Consider the following 26,042-nt stretch of genomic DNA (forward strand, 5'->3'; position numbering starts at 1 on the left):
TCAATGTAGAATTAAAAAAAAAAACATAATTTCACAACCATCTGATATTCCAAAAGTTATAAATAGTTATTTTTCTCAGCAGCTTTGAATATCCTGAACACTATTTAAATTCACTTCTAATACATTTAAGGCTAAAATAAACATTCAGCAAGACATAATATTGGTAAAAAGACAAATAAAGCTCTTGACTTTCATTCATAGAATCTACGCAAGTGGAAAGAGCGACGGGAGGAGGAGGCGGCAGTGGAGCTGAGAGCAGTGGAGTGGACAAAGCCATGGGAAAAGGAGGAGGAAGACAGTGGTGGAGAGACAGTGGTGGCCGAGTGGACAAAGCCATTGCCAACAGAAAGAAGCAGGAGCTGGTTCGTCCATTATAACCAAAATCTCTTATAAAGAGGTCCATTAAAACAAGGGTTTACTGTAATCTGTTTAAATTATTAAATTCATGTCTGTTGTAATTTGGAACTCTATTCAGTACCTGAGTTGCTCATCAGCTTTAACTAATTTAACTGCAGTGTCATGTGCCCTTTGCTCCAGCTCTTCTGCATCTTTCTGAGTGTCTTCCAAATGTTTTCTGGAATCATCATATCGTTGGAGCATTTCTTTTGTCTGTAAGAATAACATGCATTTAATGGAAAATCTTAATACAAACTACTTCATGAAGTATATCTGTTTCACTGAGCCATCAATGCCAGATTCTCAGAAAACCCTTTCAAGGGTTTACAAGGCATATTAGTAATCTATTAAATTACGGTGGAAGTAAATTTGGAGCAAACAATAAATTATTTACAGTGTCAGTTGTACGAGTTCATTCAAGAGTTCTCCCGAGTTTGCCCTGATTCAAACTCGGAGATTTACGGTAATGGCCGCTCGTAGGTACTCGGAGCTCTCGTGGACATTTTTCAACGTTAAAAAATGTTCACGAGACTTCTCGAGCTTACCGCGTTTTCCCGAGTACCTGCCGTTAGCGCTACGAGCCGCTAAGAGACGTCCCCGAGCTCCGACGTACCTGCTACATACATTCTACGTGTTTACCACGAGTTTGATTTTTAATTTTTTTTTAAACTCGGGAGAGCTCTTGAATGAACTTGTACAGTGGGACAGGGCTATGAGGCATAATTTTACAGCAAAGAGCCAAACTGGTATTCAAACAAGAGGACATGACTTCAGAATTAAGGGACAGAAGTTTAGGGGTAATATGAGGGGGAACTTCTTTACGCAGAGAGTGGTGGCGGTGTGGAATGAGCTCCTAGTGGAAGTGGTGGAGGCAGGTTCATTGGTATCATTTAAAAATAAATTGGATAGGCATATGGATGAGAAGGGAATGGAGGGTTATGGTACGAGTGCAGGCAGGTGGGACTAAGGGGAACAAAAATTTGTTCGGCATGGACTTGTAGGGCCGAGATGGCCTGTTTCCGTGCTGTAATTGTTATATGGTTATATGGTTTATATGGTGCCACGCATTGGCTTTGATCTGTAATTACAGATAATGGTTTATATTTAGTCTGCTTGATTTAATAATTATTAAATTAAAAATAATATCTGGAAGGCATGCACTAACAATATCACAAATTTGAAACAAAACCCAAGATGAACCCATTTTAGATGGCTATTTGGTGATTTGCTACAAATATATTTCCAACCATCGTGAGGACTCAACAGTTCTACATCACATGGGGGCTGGTGGTTGACTGGGCTACTTACTATTCTGTTTCTATTCTACCCTGCTGGTGGTATCAACTCAATAAATTACTGCTGACAGCTTAGCAACAATAAAAGTGAAATGGCAGCTTTTGTGACTCAAGGTCTACATGGCAATAAGCTATTGAGATAGCTGGTTGACGAGTTAACAAGGGCAGTTAAAGAGAGCTCAACAAAGGAACACAACAACTGTGAAATGTAGAGCTTACAAATTGCCCAAAGGTCAGAAGTGCCATTGAAGAAAGAATAACTCAGCCAACAACCTCCTGGCCAGTTCTGAAGCAGAGAAAGCAAGTAAACTGAAGTTCTTGAATTCAATGAAAATTTAAAATTCAGATTCTGGAAATTAATTAAAACAATCCCTAATAGTCCCATTGACTGGGATGATTTACTCAGTGCAAGAGGATTAGACAGGGGACAATTTGTTGGAATGTATCCAAGAAGGTTTCCTTAAACAGTATGTTGACAGTCCGACTTGAGGAGGGACCACAACAACCTTGTGTTTGGAAACAAATCCAGCTGGGTGATTCATGTTATGGTGAAAGGAGGATGTAAGTGAGGTGCAAAAAGAATACTTTGGATTTACATTCACCGAGAAGGACTTGGAGGATAGCAAGAGCAGTGTGGGAAATATAAATATGGTAGGACAGTTTGAGGTTGAGAAGGGGGTGGTGCTGAGGCTCTTGAAGAGCATCAAGGTGGATAAGTCTCCAGGGTCTGATTGGATCTACCTTGGGTTATTGAGGAAGGCTACAGAGGAGATTGTGGGATGATCTTTGTTTCCTCTCTAGCCACAGGGGAGGAGGTCCCAGAGTACTGGAGAGTGGCCAATGTTGTTAGAGAAAATCCATGGAATTATAGGCTGGTGAGCCTCACATCTATTGGAGAGAATTCTGTGAGATAGAATTTGCTCCCATTTGGAAGATAATGGGTTAATTAGGGATATCCAGCATGATTTTGAAAGCAGCAGGTGGATTTTTTGACAAGGTGACGAAGAAGATTGCTAAAGGTATGGCGATGGATGATGTATCCAGAAGATTAAGATGCATGGGACTTGGTCGTATAAATTCAGAACTGGCTTATAGATGGTATTTAGAATCATATCTTATAGAAGATAGAGGGTTGTGGTGGAAAGAAGATATTCTGCCTGGAGGTCTGTGACCAGTGGAGCTCTGCAAGGATCTGTGCTGGGACCCCTGCTGTTTGTGATAGATATATAAATGACTTGGACATAAATGTAGATGGGTTGGTGAGTACGTTTGCAGGTGATGCTAAAATTGAAGGAGTTGCAGACAGTGAGGAAGGCTGTCAGAAGATACAGCGGGATATAAATTAGCTGCAGAAATAGACAGAGAAATGGCAGATGAAGTATATTCCGAGCAAGTGTGAGGTGTTGCACTTGGGGAGGTTGAATGTAGGGGTGGGGGGGATGGGGGGGGGGAGTATGCAAGACCCCTTAACAGGATTGATGTGCAGAGGGATCTTGGAGTGCATGTTCATATTTCACTGAAGGTGGCCGCACAAGTAGATAGGGTGGTAACAAAGGTGTATGTTAAGCTTGCTTTTATTGTTAGGGGCATTGAGTATAAGAGTCAGGATATCATGATGCAGCTCTATAAGACTTTGGTTAGGCTGCAATTGGCCTATTACATGCAATTCTGGTCACCCCATTACAGGAAGGATGTGGAGGCTTTGGAGGGGGTGCAGAAGAGGTTGACCAGAAAGCTGCCTGGATCAGAGGGTTTCAGCTACAAGGAGAAGTTAGATAAACTGGGATTGTTTTCTCAGGAACATTGGAGGTTGAAGGGGGATTTGCTAGAACTATATACAATTATGAGAGGCATAGATAGGATAGTCAGAATCTTTCTCCCAGGCTGGAAATGTCCAACACTAAATGGCATAGCAACAAGGTGAGGTGGGAATGTTTAATGGGAGTTTAGATAAATTGTTTTTTTTTTTACACAGAGAATGTTGCCTGGATTGCATTGCCAGCAGTGGTAGTAGGGCCAGATATGATAGATATGATAGTGGGGTTCAATAGACTTTTAGATAGGCACATGGAAATGCAAGGAATAGAGGGATAGGGATCAAGTTCAGGCAGATGAGATCAGTTTGTTGGCATCATGGTCAGCACAAACACAGTAGGCCAAAGTACTCATTCTTGTGCTGCACTGTTCTACATAATGTTTGGGACAAAGGCCCATCATTTATTTATTTATTTGCCTCTGTACTCCACAATTTGAGATTTGTAATAGAAAAAAAAATCACATGTGGTTAAAGTGCACATTGTCAGATTTTACTAAAGGCCATTTTTTATACATTTTTATCCATGTAGAAATTACATCTGTGTTTATACATAGTCTCACCATTTTAGGGCACCGTAATGTTTGGGACACATGGCTTCACAGGTTCAAGTTCAAATTCACATTTATTTGTCACATGCACCAATTGAGGGACAGTTAAATTGAGTTACCATGCAGCCATACAATGAAAAAGAACACATTACACAATAGAATTTAATAAACATCCACCACAGTGGAATCAACATTCTTCACTGTGATGAAAGGCAAAAACATTTAGTCAATCTTCCTCCATTGTTCACCAGTGGTGAACCCTCTGTAGCAGCCCCTTTGGACTCAACAATGTACAAGCCCTCTGGTCGGGATGATCGAAACTCCGACATCGGGACAGATCGGAACACTCCGCGGCTTGGAGTTCCCGAATCGGATACATTCTTACCGGAGGCCGCGGCTGCATGATGTTATAGGCCGCAGGGCAGCGGTCGGAGCACTTCTTCTGGCGATCCTGGGCAAGGGATCGCCCCGCTCCGCTATGGTAAGTCTGCCATGCCTGCTACTGAAGCTCTGGGCCGATCTCTGCGAAAGGCCGCGTCAAACCAGTTCTTAGGCCGCTAGGGGGGCGGAGATGCGACAAAGAAAAAAGTCGCAACTCCGTCGAGATAGGTGACTGAAAGACGGTTTCCCCCTATTCCCCCACACCACACACTAAAACATACATCTAGACATACTAAAAAACAAAAAAAGTTGAAAGGCCGAACACGCTGCTGGCGAGGCTGCCGTTTGCGGTGCCACCCGATGACAATTAGTGTTTGTAATTTTTCAGGTGTGTGTTTCAGATTGCCTCTTTAATGCAGGTATAAGAGAGCTCTCAGCTCCTCGTCTTTCCATCACCTTTGGAAACTATTGTTGTTTATCAACATACGGACCAAAATTGTGCCAATGAAAGTCAAAGAAGCCATTATGAGACTGAGAAACAAGAATAAAACTGTTAGAGACATCAGCCTTCACGTCTGGGGTGGATCCCTCTCCAAACAGACATGAAGCTCACCGTTTGACCTGTTTTTACAAAATGTTAAATGGTCAGCTCGACACAGACTACAAGACCTACACCAAACCCAAACCAATTAGGAGCAGACGAGGACATTCGATCCAATTTGTGATCCCAGCTACAAAGACAGATGTATACAGCAATTCGTTCTTCCCCCGCACAATTAAAGCATGGAATAATCTCCACCCAACTATAGTTACCAAACCAGATGCAACTAAATTTAAAGTAGCTCTTTCTTCCCAATAACCCTTTCTGGCTTAAGCCCTCCCTTCACCACCTCCAGTTTAAATTCCATTTGGAATATTTTGGAGGATCAAGAAACCAAGAACCAAGCCAAACCTTAGGCTTATAAAAATCAACTGTTTGGAACATCATTAAGAAGAAAGAGAGCACTAGCGAGCTTACTAATCGCAAAGGGACTGGCAGGCCAAGGAAAGACCTCCACAGCTGATGTCAGAAGAATTATCTCTATAATAAAGAAAAATCCCCAAACACTTGTCCGACAGATCAGAAACACTCTTCAGGAGTCAGGTGCGGATTTGTCAATGACCACTGTCCGCAGAAGACTTCATGAACAGAAATACAAAGGCTACACTACAAGATGCAAACCACTGGTTAGCCGCAAAAGTAGGATGGCCAAGTTACAGTTTGCCAAGAAGTACTTAAAAGAGCAACCATAGTTTAGTTTAGTTTAGAGATACAATGCGGAAACAGGCTTTTTCGACCCACCGGGTCAGCGCCCCCCGCACATTAACACTATCCTACACCCACTAGGGACAATTTTTACATTTACCAAGCCAATTAACCTCGAAACATGTACGTCTTTGGAGTGTGGGAGGAAACCGAAGATCTCGGAGAAAATCCACGCAGATCATGGGAAGAACGTACAAACTCTGTTCAGACAGCACCCGTAGTCAGGATCGAACCCGGGTCTCCAGCACTGCATTTGCTGTAAGGCAGCAACTTTACTGTGACTGCCCAGTTCTGGAAAAGGGTCTTGTGGACAGATGAGACGAAAATTAACTTATATCAGAGTGACGGCAAGAGCAAAGTATGGAGGAGAGAAGGAACTGCCCAAGATCCAAAGCATACCACCTCTTCTGTGAAACACGGTGGTGGGGGTGTTATGGCCTGGGCATGTATGGCTGCTGAAGGTACTGGCTCACTTAACTTCATTGATGATACAACTACTGATGGTAGTAGCATAATGAATTCTGGAAAACAACTTCCTCAAAAATCATTCTACAGCAAGACAATGATCCCAAACATACTGCTAAAGCAACAAAGGAGTTTTTCAAAGCTAAAAAATTGTCAATTCTTCAGTGGCCAAGTCAATCACCCAAACTGAACCCAATTGGACATGCCTTTTATATGCTGAAGAGTAAACTGAGGGGGACTAGCCTCCATAACAAGAACAAGCTAAAGATGGCTGCAATACAGACCTGACAGAGCATCACCAGAGAAGACACCCAGCAACTGGTGATATCCATGAATTGCAGACTCCAAGCAGTCATTGCATGCAAAGGATATGCAACAAAATACTAAACATGACTACTTTCATTTGCATGTCATTGCTGTGTCCCTGAAATGGGGGGACTATGTATAATAAATAAATGTGATAAATAAAGGTGAAATTGAACGAGCCTGTGAAGCCATGTGTCCCAAACATTATGGTGCCCTAAAATGGTGGGACTATGTATAAACACAGCTGTGGGGGTGGGAGATTGCAACCTTCACGTGGTCTGCCCTGTTTCGACGAATGTAATAAACCTGGCGTGCACAATCAAATAGAACAAGTTGTCCTACAACTTTAGGGTGTGCACGCCATATGCAAGAAGAAGAACACAGCTGTAATTTCTACATGATGAAACCAAAATGTATAATAATGGCCTTTAATAAAATCTGACAATGCGCACTTTAACCACATGTGATTTTTTTTTCTATTACAAATCTCAAATGGTGGCGTACAGAGGCAAATAAATAAATGACGCGTCTTTGTCCCAAACATTATGGAGGGCACTGTATGTTCTAATGCTGGAAACATGTTAAACACTTCAGATTGAAGACCCTTTGTCAAAATGGATTTCCAGCATTTTCTATTGGTGAATTCAATATTGAATATTCAAGAAACCCAGGCAGAACATGAAATATTGCTCCTCAAAATTGTCACACTTCATCATTGCAGCATAGGAAGCAACAAACTGATAGGTTGATAGGAGGTTTGATAGAGAAGACTTGGAACGAGGGCAGCACAATGGCACAGCGGTAGAGCTACTGCCTTCCAGTGCCAGAGACCTGGTTCGATCCTGACTACGTGTGCTGTTTGTATGTTCTTCTTGTGACAGCATGGGTTTTCTACGGGTGCTCCCGCACTCAAAGACATACAGGTTTGCAGGTTAACTGGCCTCGATAAAAATGTAAATTGTCCCTAGTGTGTAAGTTAGTGCTAGTGTACGGGATGATCAGAGTGGGCTGAAGGGCCTGTTTCCTCGCTGTTTCTCTAAAGTCTAAAGTATTTAAATTAATGCAACAAGGAGCTATGGATTCCCCTTGTGAACTGAAAACAATAATCGAATCAGCTTTTTGTTTCTCCAGTGTTGTATACCAGATTAGTATAAATGTGAGCGTCACAGAGCCATACAGCATGGAAACAGGTCCTTTGGCCCAATCTGTCCATGCTGACCATGATGCTCCATCTACATGTCCCATTTGCCTGTGTTTGGCCCACATTCCTCTAAACATTTCCCATCCATGTACTTGTCCAAACATCTTTGAAAGGCTGTTATTATATCTGCCTCAATTATCTCCTCTGGCAGCTCGTTCTATATACTCACCACCCTCCGAGTGAAAAGGTTGCCCCTCAGGTTCCTATCTTGCCTTCTCAACTTAAACCCATGTCCTCTGGTCCTTGATTTTCCTAACCCAGGGTCATCCATCCCATCTATTCCCCTTGTGATTTTATACACCTCTGTAAGATCAGCCCTCAGCCTCATGTGCTTCAAGGAATAAAGCCCTAGTCTGTCCAACCTTTTCCCATTGCTCAGACCCTCAAGGTAATGCTTCACCTGGACTGAAAGTTTTTACCCCGGATGGTGAAAAGGGAAGCGATAGTGGGATAAGTGTTGCATGTCCTGCAATTGCATAAGAGAGTGGCTGGAGATGACAGAAACGCAGAGCACAGAGTAGTAAAGGTAAAGGTCCTCTCAGAATGTTAAAAAAGTAGAGGAAGAGAAATGTGTGTCTGGTGGTGGAATCTCATGGGTTGCAAAAATTAAAAGGTTGATCTGTTAAAAGCAGACGCTGGGGTGCAGTGAGGATTAGGGGAACTATCCTTGCTCTGTTTGGAAACTGAAGAGGTAAAAATATAGAGTGGGTCAAGAACTGTCAATTGGTAGTTATAAGCATAATGCTCCCCTCAGGACATGCAAGAATGGACTGAGGAGGAACACATAAGAGTCCTACAGCACAGAAACAGACCACTCGCCCCAACTTGCCCATGCCAACCAAGACGTCCCATGTATGCTAGTCCCACGTGCCCAAACAACCCATGTTCCTCTAAACCTTTCCCGTCCATGTACCTGTTCAAACATCTTGTAAACGTTGTCATAGTACCTACAGTGCCCTCCACAATGTTTGGGGCAAAGACCCATCATTTATTTATTTGCCTCTGTACTCCACAATTTGAGTTATGTTACTTAAAAAAAATGCCATGTGGCTAAAGTACACATTGACAGATTTTATTAAAGGACCATTTTTATACATTTTGGTTTCACCATGTAGAAATTACAGCTGTGTTTATACATAGCCCATTTCTGCAGATGCTGTCAGCCCTGTTAAGTATTTCCCCACATTTCCTTTGATATCAGGATGATTCTCACAGCTCAAGGCAACTCTCCAAGGCATTAGCTATTTAAGATAACTTATTTGGCAATAAATTATTTCAAATTCTGCAAGAAGTGATATATTTTAGCTATTAGATTTACTATTCAACAACTACCATTGGTGTTCATGGCCCAAAGAAAGTACAATTCTCAGTCCATCATAACTAAAAGATGTCGAATTCTGTTTGCATTGTCACTAATGCAAAACTAATTGAATGCAGATTTACCTTTTCCCTCGTACTTTTGAGATCCGTCTCAGCCTCCATTAATAGTCTATCGGCTTCTCGTAACTCTGCCCTTCGCTTTGAGAGAGTTAATTCAACACATTCAATTTCATCAACGACATCATCATGTCTCTTCAGGGACTTTTCTACTTCAAGTTCATTCACAAGCAGATCTATATGGCCATCTAAAAAGTCTCTGTGAAAAATAATGATCATTTGTCAGAAATGTGATGCAGTTACTTTTTAATCCAGCACTACCAGTAACATTTATTAATTCAGAATTTATCATGAATGCATCCTGCATAAAATAAATGGGGATAACTTGAAATCAAAGTATATGCACAATTCAAAGTAATGTACCATTCACATGTCCATAACATTTGACAATTATGCAGAAACCACACTATAGTCGAGCTTCTTTCCCAATCTGCAAGAATTGAGCTATTTTGGTTATAAAATTTACTATTCAACAACTATAATTGTTTCCATTTACTTCAGTCGCGGAGAAAGCAAATAAATTAATTTGGCGAAACAAGGAACTGCAGATGTTGGTTTACAAAATAAGACGTAGGTTGGTGGGGGCGCCTCGAGACGGCTGCCCCCCCTCTTGTATGTTCCCCCTTCCCCCACCCCCTCCCTCTCTCCTCCCCCCCCTCCCTCTCTCCTCCCCCCTCCCTCTCTCCTCCCCACCCTCTCCTCCCCTCCCCCCCTTCAAACCCCCCTCAACCACCCCCCTCTCCTCCCCTTCTTTCCCCCCCCCCACCCCTTCGCTCCTCCCATCCATACCCCACTCTCACCCCTCCCTTTCCCCACCTCTCCCCCCCCCTTCCCTTCCCCCCCACCTCTCTCCATCTCTGTCCCCCCCTCTCTGTCTCCCCCCTCTGTCCCCCCCTCTCCCTCTCTCCCCCTCTCTCTACCTCCATCCCCCTCCCTCTCCCCCCCTCTCCCTGCATCCCTTTCTCCCTCTCCCTCCCTCCCTCCCTCCCCCCCCCCCTTCCCCCTCCCTCCCTCCCCCCCCCCCCTCCTCCCCCCTCCTCCCCCCTCCTCCCCCTCTCTCCCCCTAACCGCACGTTCGGGAAAACAGACGGGTCTGCACTTGGTCTAGTATATGAATATATCTATCTATATATTAAAACTCTGTGTGTGTGTGTGTGTGTGTGTGTGCGCGTGTGTGCGTGTGTGTGCGTGTGTGTGCGCGCGCACGCGCTTGTGGGTGTATGTCAGATTCCATTTTCAGATTAGGCCCTTTGATTCCTTGGTCGGCCAACACCACACGCTGAAACTCCGAGATATTTTCCATTTCGATAGGGATTTCACTTTTAAATTCCCTAATCCACTCCTCATTAAATTTCATCGTGTTTATGTACACATTTTTAATAAAATCCCCCCCCCCCCCCAAAAAAAAATTAAAATGTTAAAACAAAAACAGCTCTCACCCAGAGAATGTTGGGTACCGTTCCATCGTGTGATGTCACAATGCCATCCCTCGCAGATATCGAATCGAAATGGATCTCATTTACATATGCCTTTGCACCAGCCCCAGCCCCAGTCCCCCCCCCCCGCAGCCTGTGACGAAGCGCATGTTCACGTGTGTGGGAATAGAGAAAGAGGATTGGGGGTGATAGGGAATGGGGAATAGCTGGACTACCCCTCTCTCCCTCCCTCCAAACTCTTCCCCCTCCCTCCCCTACACCATCTCCCTCCTCCCCTCCCTCCCCTACACCTCTTCCCCCCCCCCATCCCTCTCTCCTCCCCCTCACCCCCACTCCTCTCTCCTCCCCCCACCCCCATCCCGCTCTACCCCCATCCCCCCCCCTCTCCCCCTCCCTCCCCCCACCCCCCCCTTCCCTCTCCCCCCCCCCCCTTCCCTCTCTCCCCCACCTCCCTCCACTCTCCCCCCTCCCCTCCCCTCCCCACCCCTCCCTCCTCCCCTCCCTCTCCCTCCCTCCCCCCCCCCCCACCCCTCTCTCCCCTCTCCCCTTCCCACCCCCTCTCCAAACCCCTCACTCTCCTCCCACCCCCATCCCTCTCTCCCCACCCCCCCCCTTCCCCCCCCACTCCCCCACCCAGTTCCCCCACCACCCCTCTTCCACCACTCTCCTCACCCCTCCCCACTCTCTCCCCCACTTCTCTCCCCCTTACCCCACCCCTTTCCCTCCCCCCCCCCCACCCCTTTCCCTACCCCTTCCCCTCTCTCCCCCCCCCTCCTCCTCTGTCCTTCTTCCACCATGCCCCCTCTCTCTCCCCCCACTCTTTCACTTTTCTCCCCCCCTCCCTTCCTTCCCCCCCACTTCTCTCCCCCCTTCCCCCCCCCCCTCCCCTCCTAGCAAGCTAAACTGTCTTTGGCAACCCACAGCGTCAAAGCTGCCTAGCTTGCCCGGCTAGCTACAGAGAAAAAAAGTGTGAGCCCTGGAGAGGTGACAGAGGGATTGGGGGAGGGGAGGAGGAGAGGGGAAAGATGTGGGGGAGTGAAGAGGAGAGATGAGGGGAAATGAGCCGTGCCTGCACAGTTGGGGGCTGTGTGTGCGTGGTGCAATCTTGCGTTGGGGGGACGGGTTGCATTGGGGGAACGGGTGAGTCGTGGAATATTGCATTGTGGAGCGGGTTGTGTTGGGGGACCAGGCCTCCCATGTGACATGGACCCAACGGGTCCCCCTCAGTCTAGTATCTTCTATATATATATAAAACTCAAATCCATCCGACGTCCGCCTGCAGTACGGATCCCTTCCTGCCTTTTGATTCGTTGACGGCTGCTCCTTCCTATCAGCTTCCAACACACTTCGAAACAATGTTGCAAGACAGGAACACTGAACTTTTCACTGCTGCAGCAGGCAGGGGAGGTGCAATTGAGGGAGGCAGGGGAGTGCTGGAAACTTACATTTGGCAACGGCTTCAGTTCCATTGGAGGAGACGGGTGCATGGTGGAATATTGGGTTGGGGGAATCACACCATTGGGGGAGCAGACGGGTCTGCACTTGGTCTAGTATATACCTATAAAAGTCTAATCTTGTGTGTGTGTGATGTATGTTGTGTATCTTCCTCAAAACGCTACGCGCTAATGCTTATATTTTTACATATTATGACTCACATTTCCCCACTCCACGCCGTAAGCAGGTTTCATCCTATATTTCATGTTATTCATGATTAAAGCTTCACTAATGCCAACTTTTTACTGTTAAAATCCTTCCTGCCAGCTTCTAACATACATCAATACAAAGTTGCAATACAGGAACACTTTGAACTTTTCACCTCAATGGGATATTTCAACAGGAAGGGAAGGGCCAATTGGTATTGCAATTGCTGCGGCAGGCAGAGGAAATCCAATTGAAATTTTTATAAAGTCCACTGCTGAGGGAGGCAGGGGAGTGCTGGAATCTTACGTTCGGGGACGGGTTGAGTTGGGGGACCACACATCCCGTGGGGGCTATGGCTTAGTGGTGCAATATTGCATTGGGGAACGGGTTGCGTTGTGGGGACCAGGCCTCCCGTGTGACAGGGACCCAACAGGTCCCAGATGGTCTAGCATCTAAATAAAATTAACTTGATTATATATCACAGGTATCACAATTAAAACACTTAACACATTTAATTGCAGTTAGAAACACTAGAATGCGATTAAATTAAATTGAATATATTTAAATTTAAAACTTAATTAAATCTAGGAAGCAATTACCCACACTGTTGATAGTGATTGAGTGGTTGCAGGTGGTTTAATGACAGATTTAGCAACAAAAATCATAGGAAATTAATTTCAATGCAGGTTTCCCAATTTTCTTACTACAGATCTATGGGAAGGTCCATGGAGATAGATGAGACATAAGGAAAATAAATCCATTGAATTCATTTTACTGGCGTTTCTAAGCGCAATTAACCTATAATGCAAAAGGGTCCCCAATGAAGATTACTTCTGGAGATCAGCTCCATAAGTTGCCCTGAAGCCAGACGACCAAAAATGTGGGTAGCTGTAAGATCCAGGTCATTATGATTATGAATAATTTCTAAATATATAAAATGATTACATTTGACCCAAGGTAGATTCCCTTTAACATTTACTTAAAAGACAAATTAATGGAACAGTATTTGTTTAATTTTGTAAGATCGTCGCAAAAAATAACGATGAATTAGTTGCCAAATGCTTTCACATCTCTTCTCATCTCCTTATCTCACAGCTTTTTGTCTTTTTTCCTATATCAAAACCTTCCTCTCACTTGCATCCACATGTCACTTGCCAGGCTCTGTCCTGCCCCACCTCTCTTCCAGCTTTCTCCCTCCCACCACCATAGTCAGCGTGAAGAAGAGTTCCGACCCAAAATGTCACCTAAAGATTTTCTCCAGAGATGCTGTCTGACCCACTGAGTTTTACCAGCATTATGTATATTCATGTATTTTGTTTTATAAACCAGCATCTGCGGTTCCTTAATTCGTCATCTTTGTTGAATGTGACCCGAATAATGTTGATTTAGTTTCTTAAGCACCCATTCAACTAACTATGTGTTGTGATTTGTATTGTTCCCAAAAAGGCAATTCCTATGAATCTTTAAAAAAATCTAGAACCTTTTCAAAAGCTTGCCTAAAATGCAACAACTCTTAGGTTCTGGCATACCATTAGCAAAGTACTGAACCCTTTCTTCAGTGATCTGTTTCTTACTTTTGATTGCTGCGTTTATGGACCACCTTGTGCAGTTCCTCAACTTCTTGCTCCAACTCTTCCCTCTCATGCAATAGGTCTTGGATGTCACGACGAAGTTGTTCAATCTGCTCATGATGACGCTCTACGGAAGCAGTTGTTTTTGGATCCTTGGATTTACGAGATCTTAAATGTGCTACTATATCTTCTAGTTTACTGACTTCATTCTCCTAAAGGACAGAGGAATGTAAAAATGGAGTTATGTCATGGAAATACACTTTTAAATCTAGCTGAAGGACTGCTAATTATATTGCAACAAAATTAATCTTTCTATATATCACTATATTTACCAGAGTTTAGTTTCAACAAGACTGTATAAGCAACTGACAACATAACACAGACATCTCACCAGATCATGGTGCTCCAGCACATTGCAGTGAAGAACACCGTCAGGAATAAGAGGGATGGTAAAGTTGACAGGAGGAGGTCCATAAACAACTTGTGTACCAGGTGGTGGTGGTCCATAAATAATTGTGCCTGGGCAGACAGGTGTAACATTGGCTGGTTGTGCAGGTGGAGGTCCATATACTACAGTCCCTTGCGGCAAAGGAGTAGCATCAGGGTACATTGTGTAAATAACTGATCCAGGTGGGGCAATAAATGCTTCTTTAGGAGTTCCATTTTCATCACTTTCGGTCCCACTATCTTCTTCATCACCTGCTAATATATTTTAAAAGTCTTATAACATTTGAAATAGTTAATCGATTATTTTCTTTATCACATTTGCACATGCCAATTTTGATAAAAATCTATTTATATTCCGTTAAATACAATTGTAATTTAAAAACTTTTTTCTCCAGAGATGCTGCCTGACCCACTGAGTTTTACCAGCATTATGTGTATTTTTTTGTAAACCAGCATCTGCGGTTCCTTTATTCGTCATCTTTGTTGAATGTGACCCAAATAATGTTGATTTAGTTTCTTAAGCACGCTTTCAACTGGAAAATTCTGGATTATAAATAGTTTGTCTTTAGACATACAGCATTATCCAAAATATTTAAAGTCAAATGATGCTACTTTTCTAATTAATTTTTCTGAGTTTCATTGCTTTCTTTAATAACAATCAAAGAAAAGATTCTCCACAGTACGATATTTTAAATAAGTAGTGACTTCCTTTCTTCTGCTATGTTTCATACCTCTATGGATACGAGTCCATTGTGAGGTACGTCTTATTGGTGAATAAACCCAGTAGCCTCCTGGAACTGATGACGTATACTCTTCCTTGCCTCCTCTTCTAGGAATTGATCCATGACTTGGAGATGGTGGAACATGATGCAGAGAACTGAATCCAGAATCTTTTGTGTGACTGTTTTGAGACTTCAGGCTTGATGGCTAAAATAAAAGAATAAGAAAATGCAATTCAGTAACTCTGTTTACACACAGTCTAATCGCATTTCAACACAAAATAAAATTCAGTGCCGATTAGTTAATTGGTGAGTTTCCCCCATTGTCAATTCAGGATTAATTGCCAGGAAGCATTTTCCTGGCCTTAACATTGCAGATTACAATACCAAGTTAAACTTTGGTTAGAAGGTAGGAAGTGCTGGAGCAACTCGGTGGGTCTGGTAGCATATTTAGAGAACATGGATAGATAACGTTTCAGTTCAGGACCCTTCTGCAGACTGATGGGGAGAGGGGAGAGGAGTTAGAAAACTGGAAGAGAGGAGGGGCAAAACAAAGCATGGCAGGTAAACAGTTGATACAGGTGGTGAGATTGATAGGCAGGTGGTTGGACAAAGACAAAAAAGATGAAAAGACAGAAGGTGTGAGAAAAGAATTGCAGAGTTCCTCCATACCTCGCCCCCCTTCTCTCTCTCTCTCTCTCTCTCTCTCTCTCTCTCTCTCTCTCTCGTACACCCCCTCCACCCCCCCCCCCCCCCCTTATCCTGGGACCCCTCCTCTCCATCCCACACTGATCCCCATTCCCGCCTCTATTCAGTCCTCACTGACATCCCCTGTGCTCCCCTCCCCATCCCCCCCCCCCCAAATCTATTCATCCTGCGCTGATCACCCTATCCACCTCGCATTGATTCTCCTGCCCCCCCCCCCCCATCCATCCTACATTGGTCCCCCAATTCATCCTGTACTTACCCCTTTCCCATCCATCCTGCACTTCTCCTCCATCCATCCTGTACTGATCCACGCATTCATTCCGTACTGACCCACCCTCCATTTACCCTGCACCTTCCCCCAATTCTTCCTGTAGTGATACCCATTCATCCTGCACAGACACACTGTTCTGACACCCCCCCCCCTTCATCCTGCGCTGAGCTCCCCCCCCCCCCCCCCATTCCCCTTGCACTGATCCTCCCATTCAAGAAGAATGGGGGGGGGGAAACAGTCTGAAGAAGGGTCTCGACCCGAAACATTGCCTATTTCCTTCGCTCCATAGATGCTGCCTCACCCGCTGAGTTTCTCCAGCACTTTTGTCTACCCCCATCCATCCCGTACTGAACCCCCCCATTCAACACCACTGACATCCCCTGTGCTCTCCCCTCACAATTTTACCTACTCCAACCAACACGTACTAATTCACCTGCCTCAATCCATCCATTCTGCACCGACTGCCTTCTATCCACCCACACTAATTCACACACAACCCCCTCCCTGACCCTATTGTCCTGGAAATGTCTTCAGAGTGAACATTGACTATGTTTGATAACGGAATGCAATCAAATGTGTTTTAATTCCCATTATTTGTTTTAATCCATAAAGATGGATTAATTAAATTGTGAACATGTGAAACATTAAAACCAGTGTTCGATTGTCACTGCTGTCGTTGACACGTTATTACAGAATTCATTTCAACGGCAAATCAATGCTCTTAATATGGAGTATCAGTACTGTAGTTATTTAATGAGCACCATTCACAACTATACGTACGCATATATGTTACCATAGTCCAGGATTTATTGACACAGGTTGATCATACGCTGAATAATCCAACCCCATTTTTGTTTGGAAGTGGAAAGAACCCCCACCGATGTTGAGCGTCTACCACTCTCAACAATCAACGGATGTCATGAAATGCTCCCCACCTATTGGCACAAGGGACTTCTTAACATCTTGTCCTGTGTATTTGATTCTGATAGAAATTGCATTAGTTGCAATGTGTAAAAACAGTTGAGATACTGTCTTGTAATTTTACTTCGGAGTCACGTGAGTGACTACGTGAAGAACCCACCCAGTGCGCAGGCGCGGCATTACGTCAGCAGCGCAACAGCGGCAGCAGCTGGAGCCAGGCTCTCCAGCGGCAAGAGAAAGACAAGACCTCAGGTAAGTGAGTCTTTTGTATTACAGAGAGTCGCTAACGGAGGAAGAAGCTATGGCTACCCGAAAGCGACCAACAAAGAGGACTGCCTGCCCAACTCCACCCGAGGAGGGGTCAACATCTGGGCGGCAGCCACCAGCGGCGGAGGAGCTGTTTGAACGCTCCCGCACACCCGACGCCGAGCCGCTTCCTGGGCCGCCGATTTCGACGGCCCGCACAGGGAGAAAATCAACCCGAAAAACAGACCGGCCGGTGGCCTCCGACTCGTCGGAGGAACGGGAACACTCTCCACCGGCGAAACGGGGAGACAGCCGCTTAAGCTGCATAAGGCAGCTGCTCGAGCAGATGCTTGAGGAGGAGATGCAGGCAAGGCATCTCCAAGGAGGACGGGCTTTGGCCTCCTCCAAACCATCACCACACCCTTCTGTTCCCTCCTTGTTTGAGGTCAGTAAGGGAGGCCAGGACTGGGCTGGCCTATCACAAGGGCAGGCGGAAGACAACGCAAGCATGCCAGGCGAGCTGGAGGAAGAAGAGCTACTGGGTGTAGTCAGCAGGTATGCGGCGCCCCCGAGGACCGGAAGGATGCTAGAGCCGAGAATGGCGGCCAGTATCAACAGGCTCTCTAATAAGCCATTGCTGGAGAAAATTATCCAAGAGGCCCTCGACACTTACACAGCGCCGGAAAACTGCGAGGCGCTTCGAGTAAAGACCGTAAACGGCCAGATATGGAGCCAGCTGGGACAGCATATCAGGACACAAGAGCTGAAGATGCAGCGTATCCTGAAGCTCCACACCGCAGCCATTACCGCCTTTGCTCGGTCCACGGAGAACGTGGAGCTCTCTACACCTCAGCAGGACGTGCTGGCCCTGATGTGCAACACGCAGTATGAGCTCAACAACTTAAGGCGTGAAAACATCAGGCCTGCCCTTAACCCCAAATACGCGGGCCTTTGCAAAACTCCGGCGCCAGAAAAGGAGGCGCTACTATTCGGGGCTGACTTGGGGAAAAGGCTCAAGGAGCTGGAAGAGGCGGCCAAGCCTGTAGGCCTCATGAGGGCAGGGCCAGGACCGAGCAGGGTGAAGACACCCAGTTGGCAGCACGCCTCGGCATCCACCAGCAGGTACCGAGCTGGTGAAAGCCTGGTGACCGCTTCCCACTACCCCCAGAGCTCTTTTTTAGAGCGGGGCCCAGAGCGGAGCCGTGGGAAGATACGCCGCCCCACCACAGCACCAACAAGGACACCCTCGGACCAAACCCATCGCAAACGCTCCCAGAAATGAACATGGAGGTAGGTGGGTCTGGTTCCTGTCAACATACACAGACAAAGGGTGTTGTATTAACAGGAGGGCGTTTAAGGTTCTTCAAACATGTTTGGTGCTCCTTTACTAACAACAAGTTTATACTCAACAGTATCAGTGGATACAAAATTGAATTTAAACCAGGCATAGAACCGCCGGTTCAGCACATACCCCAAAGGGTATTCCTTCCCACAGAATTAGAGAAGGTAGAAGGACAAGCTGAACTAGATAGGCTCGTGGCCAAGGGCATCATTGAGAGGGCCAGACACGAGCCATTGGAATTTGTATCGAATATATTTATCAGAACCAAAAAAGATGGTGGATGTCGCATTATCATTGATTTGACATCACTAAATCAGTCTGTTGAGTATCAACATTTCAAAATGGAGACATTTGTTACTGCCAGACAACTGATCTCCAAGGGATACTTCATGGCAAGCATAGATATTAAGGATGCTTACTATTTAGTACCCATTCATAAGGATCATTTCAGATATCTGAAATTTATCTGGATGGGGCAACTATGGCAGTATAAAGCATTACCCAATGGTTTAACGACAGCTCCCAGATTATTTACTAAAATTCTCAAAGTGGCCATGAAAAAATTAAGAGAACAAAACATTTAGTCATGGCCTATCTGGATGATGTTCTCATATTGGGGAGAACAAGGGAACTAGCTGTCGCAGGAGTCTTAGCTACATTGGGATTTGTTCTACACCCAGATAAATCAGTATTGAAGCCAACAACTAACATGGACTATCTAGGCTTCACTATCGACACTATCCGTATGACTGTCACTTTGCCAAGAGACAAAAAGGTAGCAGCATTTCCAGCTGCACAATATGGCCCCTTGCATTATCAAAATTTACAAAGAGCAAGGACACATGCACTACGTCTAAGTAGGGGGCATTATGACCGAACTATGGACTTACCCGCTGAAGCCAAATCAGAACTTCAGTGGTGGGTGGATAACATTTGGCACAGTTACAGTCCTATCGCCGTCACCAATCCTAACATAGTCATTACAACGGATGCCAGTGCTTTAGGCTGGGGAGCTACTAACTCTATATCCAGCACAGGTGGCAGATGGACTAATTCAGAGGCATCGCTACTACAATCACTAGGCATAAATTATTTGGAGATGCTGGCCGCCTTTTATGGGCTAAAAGCATATGCATCCGATATGCGGCACGTGCATGTCAGGTTAATGATTGATAACACGACGGTGGTGTCTTACATCCAGCACATGGGTGGCATAAAATCAGTATCATGCGACAAATTGACTACTATAATCTGGCAATGGTGTGTCGAGAGACATATTTGGCTATCAGCTGCCTATTCACCAGGCAAGCTAAACACAGTGGCGGACACCAGGTCACGAAAATTCAATGACAACATCGAATGGATGTTAGACCCAAAAATATTTGCTAGAATTGTTAAGCAATACGGTACGCCAGATATAGATTTGTTTGCGTCTAGATTAAATCACCAGCTACCCATGTATGTGGCTTGGGAACCAGACCCAGAGGCAGCAGCGGTAGATGCCTTCACGCTGGATTGGGGAAATTTCTTCTTCTATACTTTCCCTCCCTTCTGCCTCATCAGCCGGGTACTCCAGAAAATACAAGCAGACTCGGCTTCAGGTATTCTGGTCGTACCCGACTGGCCTACCCAACCATGGTTCCCAGTTTTCCACGACATGGTGGTAGTCACCTATGGGTTTTCACAGCCACCCACAACTATTGACTCACCCGGTATCCGGCATAAGCCATCCATGCCATCAAAAATTGAAACTCCTGGTTTGTAGGTTCTGAACAGGCCTTACCAGGGATTGGGGTTATCAGAACGAACAATCACCACCATGTCGGCGTCCCTGCGAGTCTCTACCAAGAAGCAGTACTTGACCTACATCAAGAAATGGGAGCAGTACTGCCTGGATGCAGGGACATCATACAAGACGGCCTCGATCACGGACGTGCTGGAATTCCTGGCCCACTTGCACCATGACCAAAAGATGAGCTACAGTGCCATCAATGCAGCACGGAGCGCCCTGTCCGCTTACCTTATGCCCACAGGACATCACAGCATTGGGTCCCACCCTCTGGTTATAAAACTCCTCAAAGGGATTTATAATACTAAACCTCCTACACCCAGATACACCCATGTATGGGACATAAGTGTAGTTTTGTCACACCTTAGAGGTTGGCCTCCGGTGGGACCCTTGAGTCTAGAGCAGTCCACTCTCTAGACCCTCATGCTCATGGCGCTCGTCTCTGCGCAAAGGGTTCAGTCACTGCATCAACTAAGACTGGACAACATGGTAACCACCCCAGACTCCATTACATTTACCATGCCGGGGTTGGTAAAACAAAGCAGGCCAGGTATGCCCAACTCTCCGTTAATCTTCCGGGCCTATCCTCCAGAACCTAGGCTGTGTGTAGTGACCCATCTATACAACTACGTAGACACAACCCAAACGCTTAGAGGGAGTGAAAAAGCCTTATGGGTCAGCCACAAAAAGCCTTTTGGACGGGTTACCAGCCAGACAATATCTAGGTGGTTGAAACAGGTCTTAAAAGCCGCGGGGATTAACACGGATGGTTTTTAAATCCCATTCTATCAGGGCAGCGTCCACGTCAGCGGCGGAACGGATGGAGGTTCCCATAGACCACATCCTTAGTACAGCGGGATGGTCAAGGGAATCAACGTTCCGGAAATTCTACCACAAACCGCTGATGGAGAAGGACTTGTTTGCGGACAAAATTTTAGAATCTGCAAACTTATAATTTAAAGCCCAGGGGAGCTATTTTTTGTTATTGTTAAATAAACATTTTTGTTTCAAAAAACTAACAAATTCGTTGGTCTTTAGATACCACTTCCTCCCTCGATGAACTTCGGCAGTGAGTGATATAGCTGTTACACGGTTTGAAATCACAGACCTTTGAAGTCTTCACGTAGTCACTCACGTGACTCCGAAGTAAAATAGTGAGATTAAACGAGTACTTACCAGTACGAAGTTTGATCTGTATTTTATGAGGAGTTACGATGAGGGATTACGTGCCCTCCGCTCCCACCCTCATTGTATAGATCAAGCTCGAGCTGATGTCTCTTTAATCTTTACTATTGTGGCGGCTCCTAAGGGTCGTCCCATTATACTGCCGAACCCCTCGGCACAGGAGTGGTGCAGTCCGGAGGCGGTCCTTAGCCGGAGGGTATAAAAGGCAGGGTTTGGGTGCCATCTTCCCCTGGTTTCGTCTTCCCCTGAACCGGGAGGAAATAAAGTATAGTGCTTCTCAAACTGCGGACTACTTGCCTCATTCTGAGACCCACGCACTACATTGGTGACCCCCGACGCTCCATTGGCATCATGATGGAGACAGAACAAAGCCCTACCTCCTCACACGCCAGCCCGACCCTGTCTCTGGACGCGGTCTCCGTAAAACTGCCCAGCTTCTGGACCACACGGCCGCTCATCTGGTTCCAGCAGGCGGAGGCCCAGTTCAACCTGCGGGGCATCACGGTCGATGCCACCCGCTTCTATTACCTGGTGGGAGCCCTCGACCAGGATGCGGTGGAAGAAGTATCGGACTTCCTCGCAGCCCCCCCGGACAATGACAAATACCTCGGCCTGAAACAGCTCCTGCTCCAAATTTATGGACTAAGTAGGATGGAGCGGGCAGGTAGGATCCTGCATATGGGGGGCCTGGGCGACCGGCGGCCATCTACCCTCCTAAAGGAAATGGTGGCGTTATTAGACGGGCACACGCCATGCCTGTTGTTTGAATATACTTACCTGCATCTGCTGCCGGCCTACATTCGATTGCAACTCACCGACGCCTCGTTTGCTGATCTTCGGGCCCTCGGGAGGCGCGCCGACGCCATGTGGATGGCGCGCCCTGATGACGTCAGCGCGCTGGGCGTCAGCAGAGACGAGGTCGCGCTGAGGTCGACGCGCCGGGATGACGTCAACGCGCTGGCCGTCGGCAGGCACGCCGGTGACGTCAACGCGCTGGCCGTCGGCAGGCACACCGATGACGTCAGCCCAGCAGCTCCCGATTTCCTCCGGTGGGGCGGGGGAGCTGTGGAAGGAGTGACAGCTCCAGCCCGACGGCCCGTTCGATTACCCCCAGCGGCAGTGAGGGGTACTGCACCTGCAGTCCAGCGCCAGCAAGCTGCAGGCACCACCAGCAGGGGCAGGCAAGCTCAAAATAGCACGAACACAAGGAGCTGGTGCTATTTCCATCAGCGCTGGGGTGCTGCAGCACGACAATGCCGCCAGCCATGCACGTTCCCGGGAAACGCCTGGGCCGGCTGCCAATAGTCCCCGTGGTGGCCGGCCAAATTCACCGCCTTTTTGCTTGGGATCGGCGCTCCGGGACTCGCTTCCTCGTGGATACAGGTGCGGAGCTCAGCGTCCTGCCCCCTTCGCTGGCCGACATTCGTTCCGGTAAGCGGGGGCCCGTCCTCACCGCGGCGAACGGCAGCCCCATCCGCACATATGGACTGCGCATGGTTCCCATCGTGCTCGGCTCCTGCCATTTTTCATGGAACTTTACCGTTGCCGACGTCTCCCAACCATTGCTCGGGGCCGATTTTCTCTGGACGCATTCCCTCATGGTGGACGTCGGGCGTCAGCGTTTGGTCAACGCCACTACAATGGAGCCGATCACATTGCGCTTGGGTCAATCGGTGGGGCGGCCACTGGCGTCCGTGGACTCCCGATACGCACGAATCTTGGCTGCGTTCCCGGACATTCTCACTCCGCAGTTTCATTCAGCAACCCCCAGCCACGGAGTTGTACATTATATCCCGACTACCGGCCCACCCCTCCATGCACGAGCACGACGACTGCCACCAGATAAATTGCGTCTGGCACGGCGGGAATTCCGCACGATGGAGGCCTTGGGGATCGTCCGCCCTTCGAGCAGCCCTTGGGCGTCCCCACTCCACATGGTCCCTAAGTCAAGCGGGGGCTGGCGACCTTGTGGGGATTACCGACGGCTGAACGCTGCAACAACAGCGGATCGATACCCCGTACCCCACATCCAGGACTTCACGGCCCATTTGGCTGGGGCCACATTTTTTTCTAAAGTGGATCTGGTGCGGGGTTATAACCAGATCCCGGTTCACCCGGATGACGTACCCAAGACGGCTATCATCACGCCATTCGGGCTTTACGAGTTTACTCGGATGCCGTTCGGCCTCAAGAACGCTGCACAGGCCTTTCAGCGCCTCATGGACGGGGTTTGTCGGGACCTCGAATTCGTGTTCGTGTACCTGGACGACATCCTGGTGGCCAGCCGCTCGCAGCAGGAACACTGCGCTCACCTTCGACAGCTCTGTCAGCGGCTCAGCGAGCATGGTTTGGCCATCAACCTGGACAAGTGCCGTTTTGGGGTCAACGAAATTGACTTTCTCGGCCACCGCGTGACTGCGCTAGGCGCAGTTCCCCTACCTGACAGGGTTGACGCAGTCCGTCGGTTTCCCCGCCCACGCACGGTGCGCGGCCTGCAGGAATTTGTCGGCATGGTCGCATTCTACCATCGTTTCGTGCCATCCGCGGCCCACATCATGCGGCCCCTGTATCAACTTCTGGCGGGTGGGCAGCAGAAGAGCGTTGAGTGGACCCACGAGGCGGAGGCAGCTTTCGACGGCGCGAAGGAGGCCCTTGCTCGGGCCGTGCTGCTGGTGCACCCGCGGGAAGATGCCCCGACTGCTCTCACTGTGGATGCCTCGGAGTCGGCAGTTGGTGCTGTGCTGGAGCAGCTGACGGGCGGAGTTTGGCGGCCTCTGGCCTTCTTCAGTCGGCACCTCAACCGCGCGCAGACCAAGTACAGTGCGTTCGATCGTGAGCTCCTGGCTCTGTACCTGGCTGTGCGCCATTTTCGTTACTTCCTGGAGGGCCGCCCGTTCACCGCCTACACCGACCATAAGCCGCTCACTTTCGCCCTGCAGAAGGTTTCCGACCCCTGGTCCGCACGTCAGCAGCGGCAGTTGGCTTACATCTCCGAGTACACCACAGCCATCCGCTACGTCAAGGGGAAAGAGAACCGGGTGGCCGACGCATTGTCCCGCCCTGCTATAAATGCCGTGTTCGAGGTGGCGCCCGGATTGGACTATTCTGCTCTGGCGGCGGCACAGCTCACGGACGACGAGGTGCCCACCTACCGGACTGCCATCTCCGGACTCCGTCTTGAGGATGTCCCTCTCGGTCCTGGGGGTATGACAATCCTGTGCGATGTGTCGTCCGGTCAGCCGCGCCCCATCGTCCCTGCCACCTGGCACCGGAGAGTGTTCGAGGTCATCCACGGACTGGCTCACCCATCAATCCGGGCGACAACGGCACTGGTGGCAGCTCGCTTCATGTGGCACGGTCTGCGCAAGCAAGTTGCCCATTGGGCTCGCACCTGCATCCCGTGCCAGACAGCAAAGATCCAGCGCCATGTCCGCGCACCTCTCCAGGAGTTCGGTCTACCTCACCGGCGGTTCGACCATCTCCACGTGGACATTGTGGGGCCCCTTCCACCGTCCCGGGGCATCACCCACCTTTTGACCATGGTGGACCGCTTCACGCGGTGGCCGGAGGCCATTCCGTTGGCTGACACCTCATCGGCTACGTGTGCTCGTGCGTTGTCCGCGCACTGGATTGCTCGCTTCGGGGTGCCGGCGCACATCTCCTCCGACCGGGGGCCACAGTTCACCTCCGAGCTGTGGTCAGCCATGGCTCGCTTGCTGGGGGTGCAGCTGCACCACACCACGGCTTACCACCCGCAGGCTAACGGTCTGGTGGAGAGGTTCCACCGGCAGCTGAAGGCGGCATTGAAGGCACGGCTCACCGGCCCGGACTGGATGGACGAGTTGCCGTGGGTCATGCTGGGCATCCGGACCGCTCCCAAAGAGGACTTGGCCTCATCATCGGCGGAGCTGGTGTACGGGTCAACACTCACAGTGCCCGGGGAGTTCGTGCCGTCGGCGCCGGAGCATCAGGAAACGCCCTCCTCCGCCCTTCAACGCCTTCGCGAGCGAGTTGGCAGGCTCGCACCCGTCCCGACATCCCACCATGGGACATTTCGACCACACGTGCCAATGGCCCTCACGGTCTGCCCATACGTCTTCCTGCGCCGTGATGCCCACCGGACGCCACTTCAGAGGCCGTACGAGGGCCCGTTCCGGGTGCTGGAACACGGGCAGTCGACTTTTGTCCTGGACATGGGGGGCCGGCCGGAGGCCGTGTCGATTGACCGTTTGAAGCCAGCGCACCTGGACATTGACCAGCCGGTGCTGGTTGCTCAACCTCGGCCCCGAGGGCGTCCCCCCTCACGACTCCCTCCACCTGTCACTCCACCTGTCCTCCCGCCGGCCCCTCGACCTGTCCCTCCACCTACGCCCCCGCAAGCCCCGGGATCTGCTGACTTCCGCACGCGGGCCGGCCGGGTCGTGCGCCCGCCGGTGCGTTTTGTGCCTCTGGTTCTGGGGGGGGGTCCTGTGGCGGCTCCTAAGGGTCGTCCCATTATACTGCCGAACCCCTCGGCACAGGAGTGGTGCAGTCCGGAGGCGGTCCTTAGCCGGAGGGTATAAAAGGCAGGGTTTGGGTGCCATCAGCCCCTGGTTTCGTCTTCCCCTGAACCGGG

At 48.3% G+C, this 26,042-nt stretch overlaps 1 protein-coding gene across 7 annotated transcripts in view; it reads right to left on the reverse strand.

Moving 5' to 3' along the window:
• Nucleotides 1–26,042, reverse strand: part of cntrl (centriolin) — a 183,972-nt gene that overhangs the window by 61,957 nt on the left and 95,973 nt on the right. For 6 of the 7 annotated variants that reach the window (XM_055659763.1, XM_055659765.1, XM_055659762.1 and 3 more), the window contains 5 exons: nt 14,978–15,173; nt 14,191–14,501; nt 13,803–14,011; nt 9,158–9,350; nt 479–609 (listed from right to left, as the gene is read on the reverse strand). In XM_055659763.1, coding sequence (XP_055515738.1) covers nt 479–609; nt 9,158–9,350; nt 13,803–14,011; nt 14,191–14,501; nt 14,978–15,173 — 1,040 coding nt within the window. The remainder of the gene's footprint in view (nt 1–478; nt 610–9,157; nt 9,351–13,802; nt 14,012–14,190; nt 14,502–14,977; nt 15,174–26,042) is intronic. The other variant, XM_055659768.1, reaches the window with a different exon arrangement.

Source organism: Leucoraja erinacea, chromosome 31 (genome assembly GCF_028641065.1).
Source record: "Leucoraja erinacea ecotype New England chromosome 31, Leri_hhj_1, whole genome shotgun sequence".
Classification (NCBI taxonomy): domain Eukaryota; kingdom Metazoa; phylum Chordata; class Chondrichthyes; order Rajiformes; family Rajidae; genus Leucoraja; species Leucoraja erinaceus.